This window comes from Hydractinia symbiolongicarpus, chromosome 1, assembly GCF_029227915.1.
Source record: "Hydractinia symbiolongicarpus strain clone_291-10 chromosome 1, HSymV2.1, whole genome shotgun sequence".
NCBI lineage: Eukaryota > Metazoa > Cnidaria > Hydrozoa > Anthoathecata > Hydractiniidae > Hydractinia > Hydractinia symbiolongicarpus.
The window spans coordinates 9,406,461-9,425,313 of NC_079875.1; the positions used below are offsets into that span (position 1 = coordinate 9,406,461).

At 32.0% G+C, this 18,853-nt stretch overlaps 3 protein-coding genes across 3 annotated transcripts; all 3 read left to right on the forward strand.

Annotated features, from left to right (window-relative positions):
• Positions 1-773: 773 nt before the first annotated feature.
• LOC130636740 (zinc metalloproteinase nas-6-like) lies at positions 774-5,490 on the forward strand. Its single transcript, XM_057446574.1, has 8 exons — positions 774-878; positions 1,539-1,682; positions 1,777-1,900; positions 2,790-2,893; positions 3,483-3,554; positions 4,175-4,396; positions 4,500-4,538; positions 5,333-5,490. The coding sequence occupies exons 1-8, from the start codon at positions 815-817 to the stop codon at positions 5,455-5,457; spliced, it is 894 nt and encodes a 297-aa protein (XP_057302557.1). The 5' UTR covers positions 774-814; the 3' UTR covers positions 5,458-5,490.
• Positions 5,491-9,262: 3,772 nt separating this feature from the next.
• LOC130648290 (uncharacterized) lies at positions 9,263-16,594 on the forward strand. Its single transcript, XM_057454359.1, has 5 exons — positions 9,263-9,433; positions 12,066-12,365; positions 12,717-12,815; positions 12,934-13,078; positions 13,354-16,594. Exons 1-5 carry the CDS (start codon positions 9,263-9,265, stop codon positions 13,590-13,592), a joined length of 954 nt encoding a protein of 317 aa, XP_057310342.1. The 3' UTR covers positions 13,593-16,594.
• LOC130648380 (von Willebrand factor D and EGF domain-containing protein-like) lies at positions 13,990-18,783 on the forward strand. The gene is made up of 8 exons (XM_057454459.1): positions 13,990-13,998; positions 14,064-14,153; positions 14,241-14,558; positions 15,414-15,551; positions 16,262-16,447; positions 16,955-17,187; positions 17,500-17,696; positions 18,159-18,783. The coding sequence occupies exons 1-8, from the start codon at positions 13,990-13,992 to the stop codon at positions 18,479-18,481; spliced, it is 1,494 nt and encodes a 497-aa protein (XP_057310442.1). The 3' UTR covers positions 18,482-18,783.
• The last annotated feature ends 70 nt before the right edge of the window (positions 18,784-18,853 follow it).

The following is an 18,853-nucleotide window of genomic DNA, read 5'->3' on the forward strand; positions in this document are numbered from 1 at the left end:
AAGTTGATAAATTGGTATGGAGAAGAACAAAGCTAGCATTATTTCTCATTTTTAATTTTTTTGTATACACATTCCACGCGTCATTTTGCGTATTACTTTTGAATAAAAGTGGATGTTCCATAAATGTATCCACAGTCAACTGTGTTAGTGAGAATATATTTTGCATTGAGAAAAACGGAATTTTAAAGTCCAATACAACTTAATACAATTTCAAAGGGCTGTCAAGTGAACATTGCTGCTATCGTAGCATCAACATTCAATAGCCCGCTTAGCGGGCAGTTAGACATTGTCATTGTTACTATTCTCCCGTGTATTCATTTTTGACCTTTATTTCTCGTTTATTTATTTTTAAATCTAAAAATCGTTATCGTGTCTATATTTCTTTTTTATGCTCATTAGACTTGTTATATTTAGTATCGATAAGTTGGATAATATAATGGTATTGATCGTAAAAGTAAAATTGACAATTTGCACGCATATTATTTAACTCCATGGTATATTTCCCTTTGTCTTATGCTAAATGTTAAAGAGACATGCAGACAACGACGAAAAGTAAATATGAAGCAGTGAAAGAAAAGAGATTAAAAAAAATTCAATGCTAATTTTAATGTCGTTTAAGAAAAAGGCTTTAATCGTACAGGTGAAACAAACATTACTTGAAATTTCAAAAAATTCAGAATATACTTAAAAAAATGACATTAATTTTTATTTAATTAATTTAATGCATTCTCAGCTGAACAAAGCTGACATATAAATTTCAACTCTTCGAGAAAGTAACGTTCAGTATTTATTATTCGAGCGAATATCTGCAAAGATGTGGTTCTTGTTTCTTTTTATCATGTCGTTTGCTACAGTGACCAGTTTTCCTCCAATGGAAGGTAAGTAGCTGTAATAAATCTAACTATAAAGCTAAGGTTATTTATAGCCAAGCAAAGCCGAAACGTGACATTTGAATTGTTATGATAATGTTGATTATTGAAGTATCTTGGTAGTAATGTCATAAATACTGAAGTTTAAGAAAAACAAGTCATGTTCATCCACCGGAAAGTAGATTCCACCATTATCTTACCTTTGTAATTATGCTCCCAATAAAAATAAATTTAGCGACATTTATTATTGAGTTTATTTTGCAACTTTTCATTGCAAAGTTTTGAAACTCATTGCAATTATTACTGTCTGCATTGCCTCATCCAAAAATGTCGTAGTTACGAGAGAACAATTTAGAAAACTAAGTTGTACATAAACTAATTTCATGAGCTCTTTAAGGTCAGCAATAAAAACACGTTTTCTCAGAAAAATCATAAAAAGTTAAAGCAAATTCGTTAAAGACAGTAAACCTTGAAATTGTGGGGAATTCCACAATCCAAAATATTCTATACTCAAAAAGCCTGGCCTAAATAGAGTTAATAGACAGAGTAGTAAGTACAGTTAGTAAATGAAATTTTTAGAACGTTTTTAGCTCCACTCTTCTACTCAAGAAGCATTTTTGATTAGTCTAAAACCGTTTTATTATATACAAAATTAATTGGATATTTTAGATCCGAATCTATTTGAAGGCGATATGATCCTAACTCCTGATCAATTGACAGCCATAAAAAATGGTGAATTTAATAGAGATTTGCCATTAGCTGCAACTCGACGTCCATGGCCGAAACTGATTGCTTACGATTTGTTTGGATTGAGTAAGTCTCATATTTGCATTGTGACGTTCTTTAAAGTTAATTTGAAGTCAACTTATTGCAGTATATGAATATTATGATTTACACTAATTTGCAGAAACCATTCCTAAAGCAAGAAAAGTAATCGAAGATGCTTTTAGAGACTATCATAAACACACATGTTTGCGATTTATTCCAAGAACTAACGAGCGTGCTTACCTCCAATTTTACGAAGGTGGAGGGTGAGTAAATTTTTAATTCTTCCAGAAAAGCATTTTATAGGAATTTGTTGTAACTTTCTCTATTATACAAGGGGACTATACGATTTTTTATGTATTCTGATTGGTTTAGCCCTCCTGACGACGAGTCGATATTGCACAACATAAACTGTTTTGTCTACCTATAAATTATCAAAGCCTATGTCATTCTTGGCTAGCTAGACAAAAACAAAACCTCAATATTTGCTGTAATTACACTTTAAGATGCACATGCAACTTCAAACATTTTCCTGTTTTAGAATAGCTAACTTCTGATCATGAAAATGTTTGTCTACATGGACGCTCAAATTAAGCAGAGAAATACTATGCATAATTCGAAATTCCATGGGCATGAAACTCCAAATCTATTAGAATGCTTCTGTTGTTAAACCGACCGTTTCGAATTCTCACCTTGAGTGTTAACTAAACTAACTTTTTGTTCACTTTTTTTATCTAAAAAAGTATTTTTATTTCCACAAGCTTGGCTGGCACTTAAACCTCGGGCGATATTGAGCAGTACAATCCTGGTTTTTATTGTGTGACTATAGCGCATTAGCTACTATTTTATACACTAATTTTCATCTCATCTGAAAAAGCTGTATCGAATTTTCTTAGTTTGCAAGCACGCATTGTAAATTATTTATAAATGGGATATTAATATGGTAACACAAACTTGACAAAAAATCGCTTTTAAAGTTCCCTTTCTTACCGCTGCAGTATCTCCAATAGTATTTTGTGCTCTTACGAGTTCCTCAAATATGGCCTACTCTATCATTAGCAATGTTCTTATCGTGCGAACGGCTTTCTAGATATCTGTTTAGCTAAATTTTTTTACTTAGAGTTCGATTTGTTATTTATTTATTGCATCATTTAGATGTTCTTCAAGAGTTGGCTACTGGGGAGGCAAAAACACAATTTCTTTAGGAAAGGCATGTTGGACCAAAAACATTGCAATACATGAAATAATGCATTCGCTTGGTAGGTCGCTAACATATTACAGCACGTCGTATACTACATGGAAAGTGAGATTCATTTTCTAGCAGTAGCTACCTACTTAAAGCGGGATACATACGACTCTATTTATCGAATTTGCATTGATTGGATCGTGTATTATGTATCATGCAGTCATTTTTTCGTGCACACACGAAGTTTCCGACGTTTTCTTGAATTTGTAGTTGCTGAAATAACAACTGCACCAGCAGCAATTTCAAATTCGTCTTGGCTCTGTGAAGACTGTTTATCAAAAATAAAATATCGAAAATCTTTTCTCGTCAATCAACTGTTAATTTTCGATTTTATTTTAATGGTCTATCTCATTAAGGAAATATTGTTTGAATTTCTTGGTAGAATATTCAACTTCTTTACAACAGTAAAAACTTTATATTAATTTTTCCCGTTATTACAAAATGTTAGTTACATTATAAAACGCCTTTGCTGATTTTTAACATAAATTGAGGAACGGAATATGTCAAAAATTTTTAGGAATTGACTTCATGATAAAGCAGGAAAATGACTGGTTGCATGTAAGGAAATTTTTATACTGTGATTTATTGATAACTATTGATAGGTTTCCACCACGAACAAAGTCGACCCGACAGAGATAAATACGTGAAAATATTAATGGAAAACGTGTTGGATTGTAAGTAATACTGGCTTGACCATAGCATACTAATATTCGCATGTCTTTTTAATAAAGTAAATGTTGTAATTCCAAAAATGTTAGCATTAGTACTTTCATTATATAATGGTAGGCTTTCACTTTTAAAATAGTTAACGTCCATGCCTACAGGTATTTATATTTTTCTGAATAAACGCCTGTTCACTTTGTTAAAATTTATTTGCCACGTTTATGTTAAAAAAAATAATTCGATCAAAGTGTAAAGATTTGCCTTTCCCTATGAGATAAGTACCTACCAAATAATTACAAAACATAATTTTGAATTTTTCCATATTGATTGCAATATAAACTTGTTGGATTAGTTATCTGTAGACAGAACATATTCAAAAAATCAAATGTTTACTTCTCTGCATTTTCTCAAGAATTGTCAAATGTCCTTATTTATGACGTGGTTTCCCAATTGTCCAGTGTCTGCATTCACGCAAATTCAAAAATAAAGGGGAAGCATTTAGAAAAACTTATCTACATGGAAAGGGTTTACTTATGAGAGGCATCGTTAGACGTATCATTTATGTATAAGTACATTGTTAGTTCTATTTGCCATGAATTGAACAAGATACATTAAATAATTTAATATTTAGATGCGAAAGATAACTTTAATAAATATGGAAATGATAGAATAGACAGCCTAGGCAGTCCATATGACTTTTCATCCGTGATGCATTACAACGATACAACTTTTGCAAAACATGGCACTAAGACAATCTTGACGGTTGATCCGAAAAACCAAAAATTGTTGGGAAAAAAGAATGGTTTAAGTAAACAAGATATTTATCAAATCAACAAACTCTACAAATGCGCTGGTATATTGCTTTTTTTGCTGATTTTTTTTAACTTCATATTTTTCATTTATTCGTGTCCGACTTTAAAAGTGTAAATATAGAACTTTACATAATTTGCTTTTAGATGAGAAACCAATGACCATTCCTGTGATACCAACATTAGGTATGACTTGTTTGATTTGTTATTGTTGTTATTGTTGTTATTGTTGTTATTGTTGTTATTGCTGTTATTGTTGTTATTGTTGTTGTTGTTGTTATTGTTGTTATTGTTGTTATTGTTGTTATTGTTGTTATTGTTGTTATTGTTGTTATTGTTTTTATTGTTGTTATTGTTGTTATTGTTGTTATTGTTGTTGTTGTTGTTGTTGTTGTTGTTATTGTTGTTATTGTTGTTATTGTTGTTATTTTTGTTATTGTTATTGTTGTTATTGTTGTTATTGTTGTTTTTGTTGTTATTGTTGTTATTCTTGTTATAACAATATAACTGAAAAACTTTCGGATTTTTTCTTGTTCGAAAATTTTGTCTGTTCGAAATTTGTGTCTGCCGAAAGTTTTTTTGTATGAAAATTTTAGTTTTCCTATTTTTTTAAAACAGGACCAGTGCATAGAAATTATATAAAGGATAATCAGAAAATCAATAAAAACTGCAGTTTATTGCTTATTATTTTTGTTATTTTCACATTTGATCCTGATCCTGATGACCCTTTCTTTGATCTTCATTGAATATATGTCTACTATAAATGCTTCTAGCCTTCTTTTCGCGTCAATTTCCGTAATTATTACTTTTGAAATTTGGTTAAAATTTGTTCAAAAGACTACCCATACATTTTCACACTTTATAAATCTTTCCCAAACATTTTTCTGCTGAAATAAAGAATGTGTCCGAAAGTTTTTCCGCCGAAACATTTTACGCCGAAAATTAATGCAAGCTGTATACATCATAAAATTTATTTTTAGATCCTTCATGCAGTGACACCTACGCACACTGCGATAGATACGACTCCTATTGCAAGTCAACAAAAAGTGATTCTTTAACAAGATGGGTTAAAAAATCGTGTCGTAAACAATGTAATTTTTGTTGAATTTCTTGAAAGACATCAATTATATTTTATTGTTATCCGTCTCAAAGTTCTTTCTAGGTGACTGTATATCTGTTCTTACATTAAATGTGGCTATATTTGAACATCCTAACAAAAGCATCTTTCTTGCATGGACAAATAAATACTTGTCTGTAGCATATAAATAAATGTTATTTTGCAACTTAAAAAAAGAAAAAACAGAAGGATATATCAAAACTTGATATTAATGGTCATCAAAATTCTCTAAAAAATACTGACAGTTGCAAATCCATCCAGGATTTGCAACTGTCATGTTGGAATTATTGCGTCTATCTTCTTTCCCCTATAATTGTCAAAAATAGTAAATGTGGCGCGGTACTAATAAGTGTCTATTTGGAAAACCATCGGGACCTTAAAAAATGTACACCATAAATTGTCTGCTACACCAGAGGCTTTAATTATCTTGACGGTTGATCCGAAAAACCAAAAATTGTTGGGAAAAAAGAATGGTTTAAGTAAACAAGATATTTATCAAATAAACAAACTCTACAAATGCGCTGGTATGTTGCTTTTCTTGCTGATTTTTTTTAACTTCACTTTTTTCATTTATTCGTGTCCGACTATAAAGGTGTAAATATAGAACTTTACATAATTTGCTTTTAGATGAGAAACCAATGACCATTCCTGTGATACCAACATTAGGTATGACAACAATAGTAAATGTGGCGCGGTACTAATAAGCGTCTATTTGGAAAACCATCGGGACCTTAAAAAAATGTACACCATAAATTGTCTGCTACACCAGAGGCTTTAATTATCATTTTATCCTTTCCCAAGAAAAGTTTCTGCTTTAGAGGAGTGACTGTTGTAAAGAGGCTTTACTGTATATACAAGCAGTTATTAACAAAATAGTTTGGAATCGATGTTATAAGAGAGCTGGATTTTTTTTGCTTAGCTAACTGTTCTGCTGTTTGTCACATAATGAGAGGTCAAGTCCTAAAAACTAATTTCTCCTAGACTAGTGTTCTTATCTGCATAGAAAGACAATTTTTAATTATCAAAACTCATAAACCTTTAAGAAACTGAAGTATCGTTTACCTGATAGAAGCATGTTGGAGTTGCAATACTAATCACTAGAAACTGTTTTGTTTTTATTACTTTACACATTTTTAATACTTTACTTTGTGGTGCGTGGCCTTGTGGTTATGGAGCTCGCTTCGTAATCACAAGGGCTGTGGTTCGGTCAGCAGCGCGGGCATGTTTAGCAAGTACCTTTACCGCAGCTACGGGTCAATCCATGCCATGTGAGGGAAATTGGGTAAGTATTGTCGGTGTATGCTTACATACATTCCGAACACAGGACGCACATTGATAAAAGTGTTTCCCAAACTGAAGTGGCTATCTTGTATAAACATTCTGAATAATAAAAATAATACACATGAAATAGAGGAAAAATTGACCAAAACATAGTAAAATACGAATTTCCTTTCATAAAGTTTAATATTTTATGTCGTATAAAAGCATGTCAAAATTAAACAGACGCGCTCTAAAAGGGCTGACTCATACCTAGCATTGTAGAAAAACTGTAAAAATCTTATATAATAATTTGAACAGTGTGTATGTCTGTCTGTAACAGGTAAATTGGATTTTATTTTTTACAATGTTTTTTAAAAGCGTCTATAATACATCCGTTATAATTATGTTCTGTATTTTATAAACGTTTTGTTTACGATTTTAATTCGCTAGAATGTGATAAAATAAAGTGATTTCATTAGTTGAGAATTTAATGCATGCTAAATTAAATTTACCGTGAAGGGTGCTTTGTTATAAATTATTGCGCGGGTAAAAACACAGGCCATCAACGTTGTTATTGTTGTTGTCCATTTTGTTTAAAAATTGATTGTTTGTGTCTTTAAATGAAATTGACAACAGATTATTTTGTGATAAGAAACATTTCATAAATTTAACTAGTAATAATAATAATAATATTGTTTTAGAATTATTTAAATTTGACATAGAGCTAAGGAGAACGGTTACAATTGTGTACAAAAAAGTATGGTATATTTACATATTTGCATGCGTCAAAACGTTTAAAAATGATAGTTCCGTTATTATACAATTTTACCTCCTTTAATACAGCTAAAGAGTTTTAAGAGAGAGAAAAAAGTAAAACCGCCATTAAATCAGCTGTTTCGTTAATTCTTTTATTAGAAGCAATGCCCCTAGTGAATGTACCAATGAATTCTAGTTTTCAGGTGATTGTGACAATGAAGTTGGTGTGTCGGTTTATAAAATGGTGTGATACTTCTGGCGTTTAAATTGATAGCTCAAGTGCGTATTTTGTGATAGTAATACAACAACATGGCTGTTTTACCAGTCTGTGCCCTGAAAGTTTCATTCTGTACTCGGCCATTGCAACCTAACGGGCTGGTTCGTTTTTTAACTCCAGACAGGTTGGTTAGGTGGGTTCGAATTGGTTCATATAATGACTTTGTTGACCCAGGCACCACGTTGATAAAGAAGATCATGCGCATTGCTATCCAAAGCAAAACAAAAACAGTGATGGACAGAGAAGCAGCAGACAAGAAGTTTGATTAGACTTTAGAACCTGTGAAGCAGCTTTTAAATTCCTAAATAATAATTTTAATTTAATTTTGCTTGTTTGTTACATCTTGCATCCGCCATTTTTAAAGACTTACGCGCATTTTTTTCAACCCCACATCAGTTTAGGTCTTGTCCCTGGTTGGTTTTTCCCATCCAATATGCATTTATTTCAAACGGTTTGAGCTACCAACCGGGCCATCACCAACTCGCCTCATATAATTTGGAACTTAGTGTCAATTAAAAAAAGTTAAATTTAGGACTTTAATTACACTATTAATCAATTCTTCGTAATTATAAAACCGTTACAGTCTTTAAATAGATCTCCATCAATTTTTTGGTTTCGTTTTGGTTTAATTTGGCTTTTTTAGGTTTCGTTCGTCAGTTCAAATACTAAATATATTGATAAAATTTATTCATTCCTGGTACGTATTATAGAAATTTAAAACTGCAGCCAGTAGATTGTGCTCCATCAAACATATGATCTAGAATTGCTTTGACAATGAAATATCCGCAGTTATTTTAATTGTGCATAATTCGACCGCAAGTAAACATTATGACGTGATTATTTCTTTGCTGACATCATGAACACTGAGGAAGAAAAATTGAACTTACTTTTTATGTGATCAATTAGATCTTGATATTTTGTTCATGGAATCAATTCTTAAGTAAAGTAAACGCCATGTTTAATTTGATATCATAAATGATTTGCTATCCAACCATAAATTACACGTATACACTTAGTAGAACTTCAAAATTGATAAAAATTACCACTTGCCATATATTTAAATAAAAATACCATAAATGAACCATTATAAAAAATATTTACTTACATAACTTTTCAAATTGAATTTTAAGTAAAGTCAAATAAAACGTCACAGCCAAAAAACTGCTTCCCCTACTGAAAATAGGTTAAATAGTTACAAACAAAAAATATTGTGTCCGATCTTATGAAACATAATTCTAATTAAATTTAACATATCTCCAATTACTGCTGCAAATGACCATTTAATTGCTTTTTTATAGCTTTAAAACATTTGAACAGAAACTATAATTTGAATAAAAGCTTTACCACGCTTTCAAAACAGTGCGTGCAGGAATTGAGAAAGAGCTGCAAAATATGTAGTGAAAAGAGTGAAACTAACTAAAAGGCATAGACTGCTCTAAGCTTTAATTCAATATGTGTAAAGCATTATTAATCATTTTTAGCATTTTCCATACAACAAATATGTTGGAGTTAAATGATTTTTTTCCGTTTGGTAGTGGTGCAAATGATACGACAGTTATTGATGCCCAGAATGGAATACAGTTGACAAAGAATTTATATGATGACAATTATGATAACATCAAAGTCGATCATATCCCCTTTTTTAACCGGAGAAACAACAAAGCTGTACAGGTTTGTGTTGTCCTGCCTTTTGAAGTAAAAGCGGCTCATTTTGTAATATCTGCCTCGTTTTGTGATAAAAACAGCTAACATACCTGACGCGTTTTTTTATTAAAAGCGGCATGTTATATTATTTTAGATGGACATTTATCAGAACGAACAAATTTACCATTTAGAATCACCAGAACTATTAATCTTACCAGGACATTGAGCCAGACCATTGTTTCCAACACAAGAATCACTAGAACATTTATTCTCCTCAGGACAATCAGTAACAACGAATTTTATTTAAAACAAGCAGTTTTTATTACAAAATGTAATTACAAAATAAGTCGTTTATTACAAAGCATATTTGGAAGTTATTCACCCAGAGTTAACCATATCTTTTTAACGCCTGACTTATTATGCTGTCTTTAACGTACGGTCAAAGGTTTATACTTCTTAAATAACTGGCATTAAATTGAGATTTTATTGTACCCCTAGGTAAAGAGTAAGCATAGATTTCAATAAGCTGGAGAGTCAGCAATTAAAAGAAAAAAAATGAGCAGGGGAAGGGACATGAATAAACTAATTCCTAACGATCTACATTCACAAATGAGGATTGGATATGCAAATAAGCAATCCTCACTTCAGTTACAGATTTTGATCCAAGTTAAGTGTGTCGCAGCTGCCGTAAAAACAAACAAAAAGAAAATCCCGTACTTGTTGCTTGTGTTGTTAATAGATACAATTATGTTATGCTAAATAAGATTAAATTTTGGTGGACATAACTAGCATAACTAGCTATAAACTGTAGATAATGTTAACCTAAGTACTTTTGCAATTTTTGCCTTTTTGATGTGACAAAATACTGCCCTGAAAAATACGCTGGTATCATTGAGCGTTATTTAGCCAACATTAATATAATAATCAGTCATTGCACTGACTTCGCAAGCTGGGTCGGCAGTTAGACCTTGGACGATATTGTGGGGCACCGTCCGGGTTAATTGGTTATTATTGTATTAAATTAGATAAAAATAGAAAATAAAATGTTCGGTTTAGTGTTCTTATAATAATATAATTCCATACTTTATAAATCAATACTTTATTTATAATCCAATATTTTTTGGCTTAGTTTAAGACTCTTTGCGGCTCCAACGTAACAAATATTATTGTCATTTGACATATATACATTTTTTATTGAGAAATGCTTACAATCAAATGAAAAAAGCATATAAAATTTTTTGACAAGCAATGCAGGTATCAAAGTTTAAAATAAAGGGCGTAAGTAGGCGTTTTCTAAAAGGGCGGTAAAATCGAAGGGCGCATGTTTTTGGAACAACTTCAGACATATAAACCTAAATGTTAACAATTATAATATCCATATACCAAAAAGCTACAAATAATTGGAGCAGTGCCTTTCAAAATAGGTGTGGCAGACCACCTGCTGTAAATTTTTGATGAAAAGTCAGCTACTAGGGTAATACAGGAAAATTTATAGTTCCAGAGTTATTAACGAAAGTATGCCAGATAGGGTATTTCTGGCGCTCTCTCTATCGTTTTTTTGGACAATGTAGTTAGGTCACTAGCCATGTTAATAAGCGTTCAAACAAATTTATTGACACTAATTCTGGGTACTTCAACAGTAAAACATGAGATTCATGTTTGTTTACATATTAAGTTATATTTTCTATTATTACCAGGTGGTGTGTCCACTGTCATTAACGTAAAATCAAAAGATGATGTGGCATGGAAATTTTTGTATGCATAAAATAAATATTTGTCACCTACACTAACAGCCATAGAACAATGAGGACGAAACGGAATCAGCCCTCCTCTCCCCCCGGTCAATATATGTTTAAAAAACCCCGGACTGAATGAGGTTAAAACACCAATTCTAAAAATTTTTCTTTTATCTCTTACCTTTAGTTATCCATTACGGGTAAAGTGGTCTTCGGTAAAATACGATACGTGGACTGCCAAAGACGTAAAATTTCTGTCAGAATTGACAAGAGAGGTCAAAGATTTGTCTGACAAAACCATACCAGCCAGCTAATTTCCATACAGGTTGCTGGTATATTCATGTAAGAATAACGCGTTAAAGTTGATTTATTACAAGTCAATGATCATGTGTTGTGTTATAATATCAACCATATTTGAAAACTTTAGAGGGGAAGGTATGGAGTAACTGCTACGTTCTCACTTTGGAAAAATGCAAAGGAAATGTACATGTTTCTTTACTGGTTCCACAATTTGTTCTTTATTTGTGCTTCATGGCAGCAGTTTAAATATGGAATAAAAGCTATAAGCCATAGTAAAAAAATATTTGGAACTTACTTTGTCACAGCAAGTCTTTAAGTCATGATTCACATGAAGTTTTAGAATAGAGTAAACCTTGGTTAAATTTCATTATTCCTCCTTCGGTACCTTATCATTTCACGTATAAAATGTTAAGTGGAGACAACCTAATCTTAATGAAAAGATGCAGTTATGTAGCTAAGTACCTAAGACGTTTTTAGTTCTAAAAAGTGAATTTAATAACTCTTTTTCCATCTGAGCTTATGCAAAGGCCTGAATTTATGTTCTAAACCTTAAAATACAAAACAATAGTGCTGGTTCAAGCGAAAAAAAATTGCATTACCTATTTAATTCAATTCCATTTTAGTTATCAATCAAAGGCTACATCGTTTTTGGAAATGTGAGATACGTTAGTTTCCTTTCACGTCAGTTTCCAGTAAGGATTCGATCTAACGGTCAGCCGTACCAACCACCAATCATAGCAGCATTGTGGAATGATCTTTCATTTCAATACAATGGTTCAAGATTTAGCTATCAAATTCATACAGCTGGGAGGGTAATCGAAAAAGCCACTGAAGATTTAAAAAACGGTCTTGATGTAACTTTCGTTCCCAATTTTGTGTTGGTTGTCACGTGGTTTAAGGCATCTAAATATAATGAGCCGCAGGTATTTCTAGACTAGTTTCTTTACTTTCTCCTGCATCATTGAGATTTTTTTTTAGGTTCAAACAACAAGAGAAAGTCAGGAACGATGAAACTTTGTAATCAGTTCCGAGGTCCTAGTAAATCATTTTTTGCTCACTGAATAAAAGCGTAAAATTAGCAGAAAAACTTTTTACTCTAGGATTTAGGATAAAAAGTAACCCATCTAAGCTGCACAAACAAGTTACTTTGTGACGTAATAAGAACTTTTAACAGATATTGTAAATTTCTAATTAGATAAAACGAAAGAGGCACCTAAAAAACTATAAGATACAACAACTTTTATTCAAATTTAAGTTTCGTTTTGTATATTTAGAAACGATTTACATTTCAAATGGCTCTCGCTTGTGATTATACATCAACGTATGTTTTCTTTCATTATAACCAACTCGACAAAATCGATTCAGACGCATCGGTATGAATGATTTATTTGCATGTTTGATATTAATTTCATGTTGTGAAACTTAGTGTAAAGCATAAGCTGAAATAGTCTGCAATCTATCTGCAATCTATGTTTGTACTATCTGTATTAGATTGGTTGGCAGGAAGGTCCAACAAACAAATTTAATATATATAATCATAAATTCCGTGGTGGTTATTCCAACTATATTCAAATGTTGACCAACACAAATGCAAGAAAACCAGGGAGATGGATCTATTACGTTGGAGAAAAAACAGGTTAAGTTTATATTAGATTTAAATAGAAATTCAAACTTATGCTAAAATCTATACAATACCAGTAAAGACCTTATACCACCATTTACTGAATGCGGCGTTTCAAAATGGATTCTAGCTGTGGCACCCTGGGAATAGAAACAACCTAATCTGACATAAAAGCAATTTCCATTCACACTCGTGCCCAGAGTTTTTTCACGTCTCTCTTTTCTAACTATGTCAAATTATTAATTTTTCCTGATCTCCATGAACTAAATGAAATGCTGTTACTATTTTAGGATTATATCCTACCGTTACAAAGGCACCTGTTATTTACGCCACTGCTGTGGCTTATAGATTGCGTCTTCAATGTTTAACACACGTTACCCGTGGCAACAATAGCGTTGTGCACGTTGTTTGGTATAATTCAACATCACATGTGCTAAAAAATGAAACACTGAAAGATTCTGAAAAGATTTCAAACTTAACAGAAATTTGTTTAGGGAGTCAGGTAAATGATAAGGATTCTCTTTCTTAAGTAAAACATTTTCTTTTAAGAGAAACGTTTGATTTGTGTAAGTTATAGTCCTTTGAGGTTTGAATTTGATATTTATACATTTTATTTATTTATTTTTTTATTTGTTATATATAGCGATTATTCAGGACAGCCTCACTATGTCCCATTGCAAGCACAGAAATCGCTAAACCAGAGAACCATCTGTGATGTCAACCCTATACCCACGCTAAACGCTATGCAGAAGGATTGATTCCCAATTTTTATAGTCTCTGGCATGACACGGCCGGGGTTTGACCCGCAACTGCTGCTTTGCAAACAAAACCTTCACCACAAGGCTAGAGTTTCGATAGGAATAGTCAAATTGTTCGAATTAATGAGATGTACAGAATAAGTAAAAATTAAAATATGTACAAGAAAAATGTTAACTGTTGGGACAAACAATAATAGTCGCAATTTTGACATTTTGTTTTGTATTTATTTTGGTTATTTTAGATTAACTGTAAAGTTCAAACATGGTTTAAAAACACTTCATCCATTAGAAGTCGTTTTATCGAAAGTGATGCGTATATAGCTGGTATAAAGGTAAGAAAATCAGAAAAAAGGTAGGGGACAATGTCTTGCACTTCATATTATCCAAATATACCTTTACTTTCACCATTTCGTTCGTAGATTACCCCCAATAAACTATCAATTACGGAAGGTGGCAGACCAGTCAACGTTACAGTTCAAGTCACAGCACCAATCATTTGTGCAGATCGGACTCGTGCTTGTTATGTTGAAATAGGATTTAGTCAATCGCACCGTGATATATTTTTAAGCCGATGTGTGTTAAAGTTTAGATCAAATCAGACTAATACGCAATATTTGACACTGAGAACTAAGGATGATTTTGTAAACGGTATAAATAAAAGTGTTATAGTTTCGCCAGTATTACAGAAAGTGATGAATACCTATGATTGGAATTGCTATCAAAGTAAACCTATTCAAGTAATTTGTTTTACTTGCTGTATTTTGCATTTGTTTTAATTTTATTGTGTTAAGATGGCACTTAAAATACGTGGTTACAAATTGCCAAACATTTGAGGGACCTTAAATTAATTTTTTGATGTTACAGAGAAAGGTAGTTTAATTAGTCTTTCGGAATCTTTTTTCAATATATTTTTAACTCCTTAAGATACTTAAGATATAAATATTTGAAGTACGGGAACCTGTGATGTTATGTTATGGTTGTGAAAAAATGGTAACATTACAACTCTACCTGTAAGTGAAGATCAGATCATTATTTACCTTCCAAAATTTGCTGGTCTCAAAAAGCTTAAATTTGTGTAAGTTTTCAGGATACCTAAAAAATAACTTTATGCGGACTAACTTTTTACACAATCAATAATAGTGTTATTAGGTCAGATGGGAATCTTTAAAACCAAATATCTGAAGAATCAAAAAGGTTTTTAAAAAGTTCCAAAACAACATGATAAGTAAATATTTTTAATTAATAAATAATAAATACTAAGTACATTATACTAACGAACGAACCCGTGGATTTTACAACTGGCTCTAACTTTCCCTCCATTAGCCAAGGATGGTAGCTGCAAATGGCAGCGGGTATATTCCAGTGCATATTTTGAAGGAGAACAGCTTTATTTAACTTCTTTTTTGCCATACTTACATTATAATGTGATTTAGAGGGGAAATTGTTGTGGAATGAAAATGTTTTTATGACAACCACAACAGTTGGGGGTTACTGATTTCAGACAAAAGAAGTCAATCTTACTTTTAATGTTTTAATGATCACACTCTCAGCATGAAATTTGAAGTAATATTAAAAGAAAATACTTCATTTAGGTTGAAACTAAGAACGTTTCTCCTGGTTACTGCACTGTAACTGGTGATCCTTATGTTACAACATTTGATCGTATATGGTATGCCTTCTTCAATGATGGAGACTTTGTTCTTGTCCAAAGTACGAAGAACAACTTTAAGGTAAGTTAGTTTGCTGTGATATAAGGTAGCTACAGATCCTATCAAAATATGCTTTTGTGGTACAGCAGTTAAGAAGATCAAATTTAGCTTTATCATTTCAATTTTAAGAAGAGATGACAATGATATTATAACGTAATTAGATTTCGGAAAAAAAACAGAGGAATTACACTGTCAAGCTTGGAGACACCAAAATGTGTGTTTATTTCAAAAAACTTAAAGCTGTTATTTCTGATATGAATTTTGCTAAACTTATAATTTATTTGGAGAGCTATTTTATAACTTATAAAAATACCATATGTACGTGCTTTATCGGTATACTTCCGTATACAGATAAAACATTCTTTTTATCTTGATTCACGCTTGACGATACATGCCCTCTTTTCGACACGATATGGAGACACATAATCAAAAATCTGGGTAACGCGATGTCTGAGACTTGCACGAAAATCTAACACTTGGTTTTAGTGTGGATCTCAAATTTGCAAAAAAGTATTAGTGGTATATTTTTTTGAAGTAACTTAGCATCACAAAATTATATTTGTTAAATTAATGCTCTGAGTTATTTCACATTTATATAAACTACGACACACAAATTCGCACTATATCATAATGGCTAACTTTTCTACATTTGGTCAGGTTTTTGTTTGCAGACCCGTTATCAACCATTACTCTGTATCTGTAGTAGATTTATTGGATTTTATTTCTTGCAGGTTCAAATACGCTTGTTTAAATGTGTCAACGAAGTAACTTGCGCATGCGCTGTAATAGCGCAAGAAAATGATGACATCTTAGGATTCAACATGTGTAATAGAACGTCACCAAGAACCATCTTTAAAAGTGGACATTTAAGTCCAGGCACGAGACCAAATATAGTGAGAGGAACTAATAGATATTTTGTAAGTTCAGAAATATTATTTTCACATTTTTGTTTGCTATGGAATTTTCAAGATTATAGTTCACAATGATATTTTTTAACATATGCAAGTATTTTATTCGACAGAAAAGATCAATCAAAGTTAAGAATATCAATATTTAAAATAAAATAAATAAATAAAAAAGAAGAAGAAGACTGATACATAAGAAATACAAAATTCAACATATCTGATATTTGGAGCTTTACGCGTTCTTATTAGCAACTGTCATATTTTTTAAGCCCTGCTAAAGTCAAAGTTTTGATGTTAGCGTCGAACTTGCTAAGAAAGTGCGAAGCCTGATATTCAAACTTAAAAATGTTGCTTTTGCGTCGCAATGTTATTTCATTACAACTTCGTAACTTTTTATAATACAATGTTTTCAGTTTGGTAATAAAACTAGTCGTCAATAAAAGTTCTATAACTTGGTATCAACAAAAAGGAAAAAGGGGACATCAGTTCTTAACGCGTTTGGAATATGTTATTTTGTAGCTTAAATTTGCATCTGGGGTACGGATTAATTTTGACGTTGAAAAAAGACCTGGAAGAAAGTATCCATTTGCTAATATAGCTGTTCATCTTCCACCGCAATATTATCGAACAACCGTCGGTTTGTGTGGTACCTACGATGGAGATAGTAACAATGACATGATTTCAAGGGATGGCACCAAAATTTCAAATGAAAAAACTTGGCCTGCTGAATCTAAGTTTGTGAATAGCTGGAAGTAAGTAACTGAAGAAAGCTTCCTGCTTAGAACTACAAACCCGAATATAAATTAGTGAACCCCAGCGAAAGGGGGGGGGGGGGGGAGTACTAAAAAAGTAATGTTGTTTTGTCATTTCGAAAAAAAATTAAACACAGCCATTTTTACATATATCACGTCCAGAGCTGTAGCTCATAACAGTAGCCAAAAAATTTCAAAAGGCTATAACATAAGGCATCTAAATTTTCCCGTATGAATAGGGATAGTAAATGCTGAAGATAATATTGTTAAAGATGAATAAAGTTTTATTTTATTAAATCTATTTCATTTTAGATTACGAAACAAAACAAGTTTATTCTTCTTGAGACCTGCCAACAGAAGATGCCGTAGGGCACCTCCAAGGACAAGTGAAGATACATTATGTAATTGTGAAAAAAGAGGAAGCGACATATCCGAAAGTTGCACCTATGAAAATGTCGTAGTTCCGCCATCATTTACACAAGACGACTATCAAACGTTTATTTCCGCCGGTAAGAATAATTACCCTGATTTCCTGTCACAACTCTTTATCTTTATGTATGTGTAACTTACATTTACATAAATATAAAGAGTTATACAGGTACGAGAACAGGTTGTAGAACGCGTTTGAAAATTACTTGCTTTAACAGGTTATCAGCAATTCCATTTTCTTAGAAAGTAGGCGTTGGCATGTGTGTATTGAAATGAATGAATTTTTTCACGCATAGTTATATTGGCACACATAAATTAACATCTCACTCAAAAAATGCTTCGCTGATCATTTATAAAAAGGTAGCATTTATCGATGTAATGATTTTCGGTTCAAATAAATGCGTGTAGCCATGCGAGTACACTGAATGCTGATTACCGGTAATTTAAATTGGATCTAGAAATATATAAATAAATTGGGTTGATTACCGTAGAAAACTGAGTGATAATTAGTATTAATTCTATTTTTCTTTTTACATTTCTAGCTTTTTTAAAATGTCAAACAAGAAAGCGTCGAACTACACCAAATAATAACGTAATCATTGTACCTGACGAAGATGATGAATCATTATATGATTACGATCCTCCGGATTCTGTTTTTATTGCTCCAAAATGGCCTACACCGACTGGAAAAATAGAAAAGGATGTTGAGCAGAAATGTATGAGTGGTATTCTAAATTCAACGACTGGCAGCACGTGTTCAAAATTATTGAAGAAAGATTTTGATTTAAATGCTTTTAAAAACGAATGTATATCAGACGTGCAGGTTAGAAGACATTTAAACTACTTATTTGTCATTTCTATATAGCCTAATATTTGCCATTTGTAAAGCATCACATGGGAAATTATAAAATGCTAAAAAAACAGGCAGGTACAAAAACTTAGCCATTCCATCTACGCATAAAAAATGCAGCTCAGAGATACATAATATAGAATTCAAAAGCGCATATAGAGAATTTAAACAAATAAGATTTACTGTTTTTGGCAAACAACGTGTTTCCCCATGGCTCACTGTAGATGGGTTAAACCCATTGTTTGTTTTCCTCAGAAGCATTAAGGACTATTTGGTCTCGTACAGCAACTGTTGAGAGAAGGCGGTTCTACTGTAATCACTGATATGGTACAGTGCAGCGTAGTTGTAATTACACGAAAAGCAATGTTATAGTTGACAACGCAATCA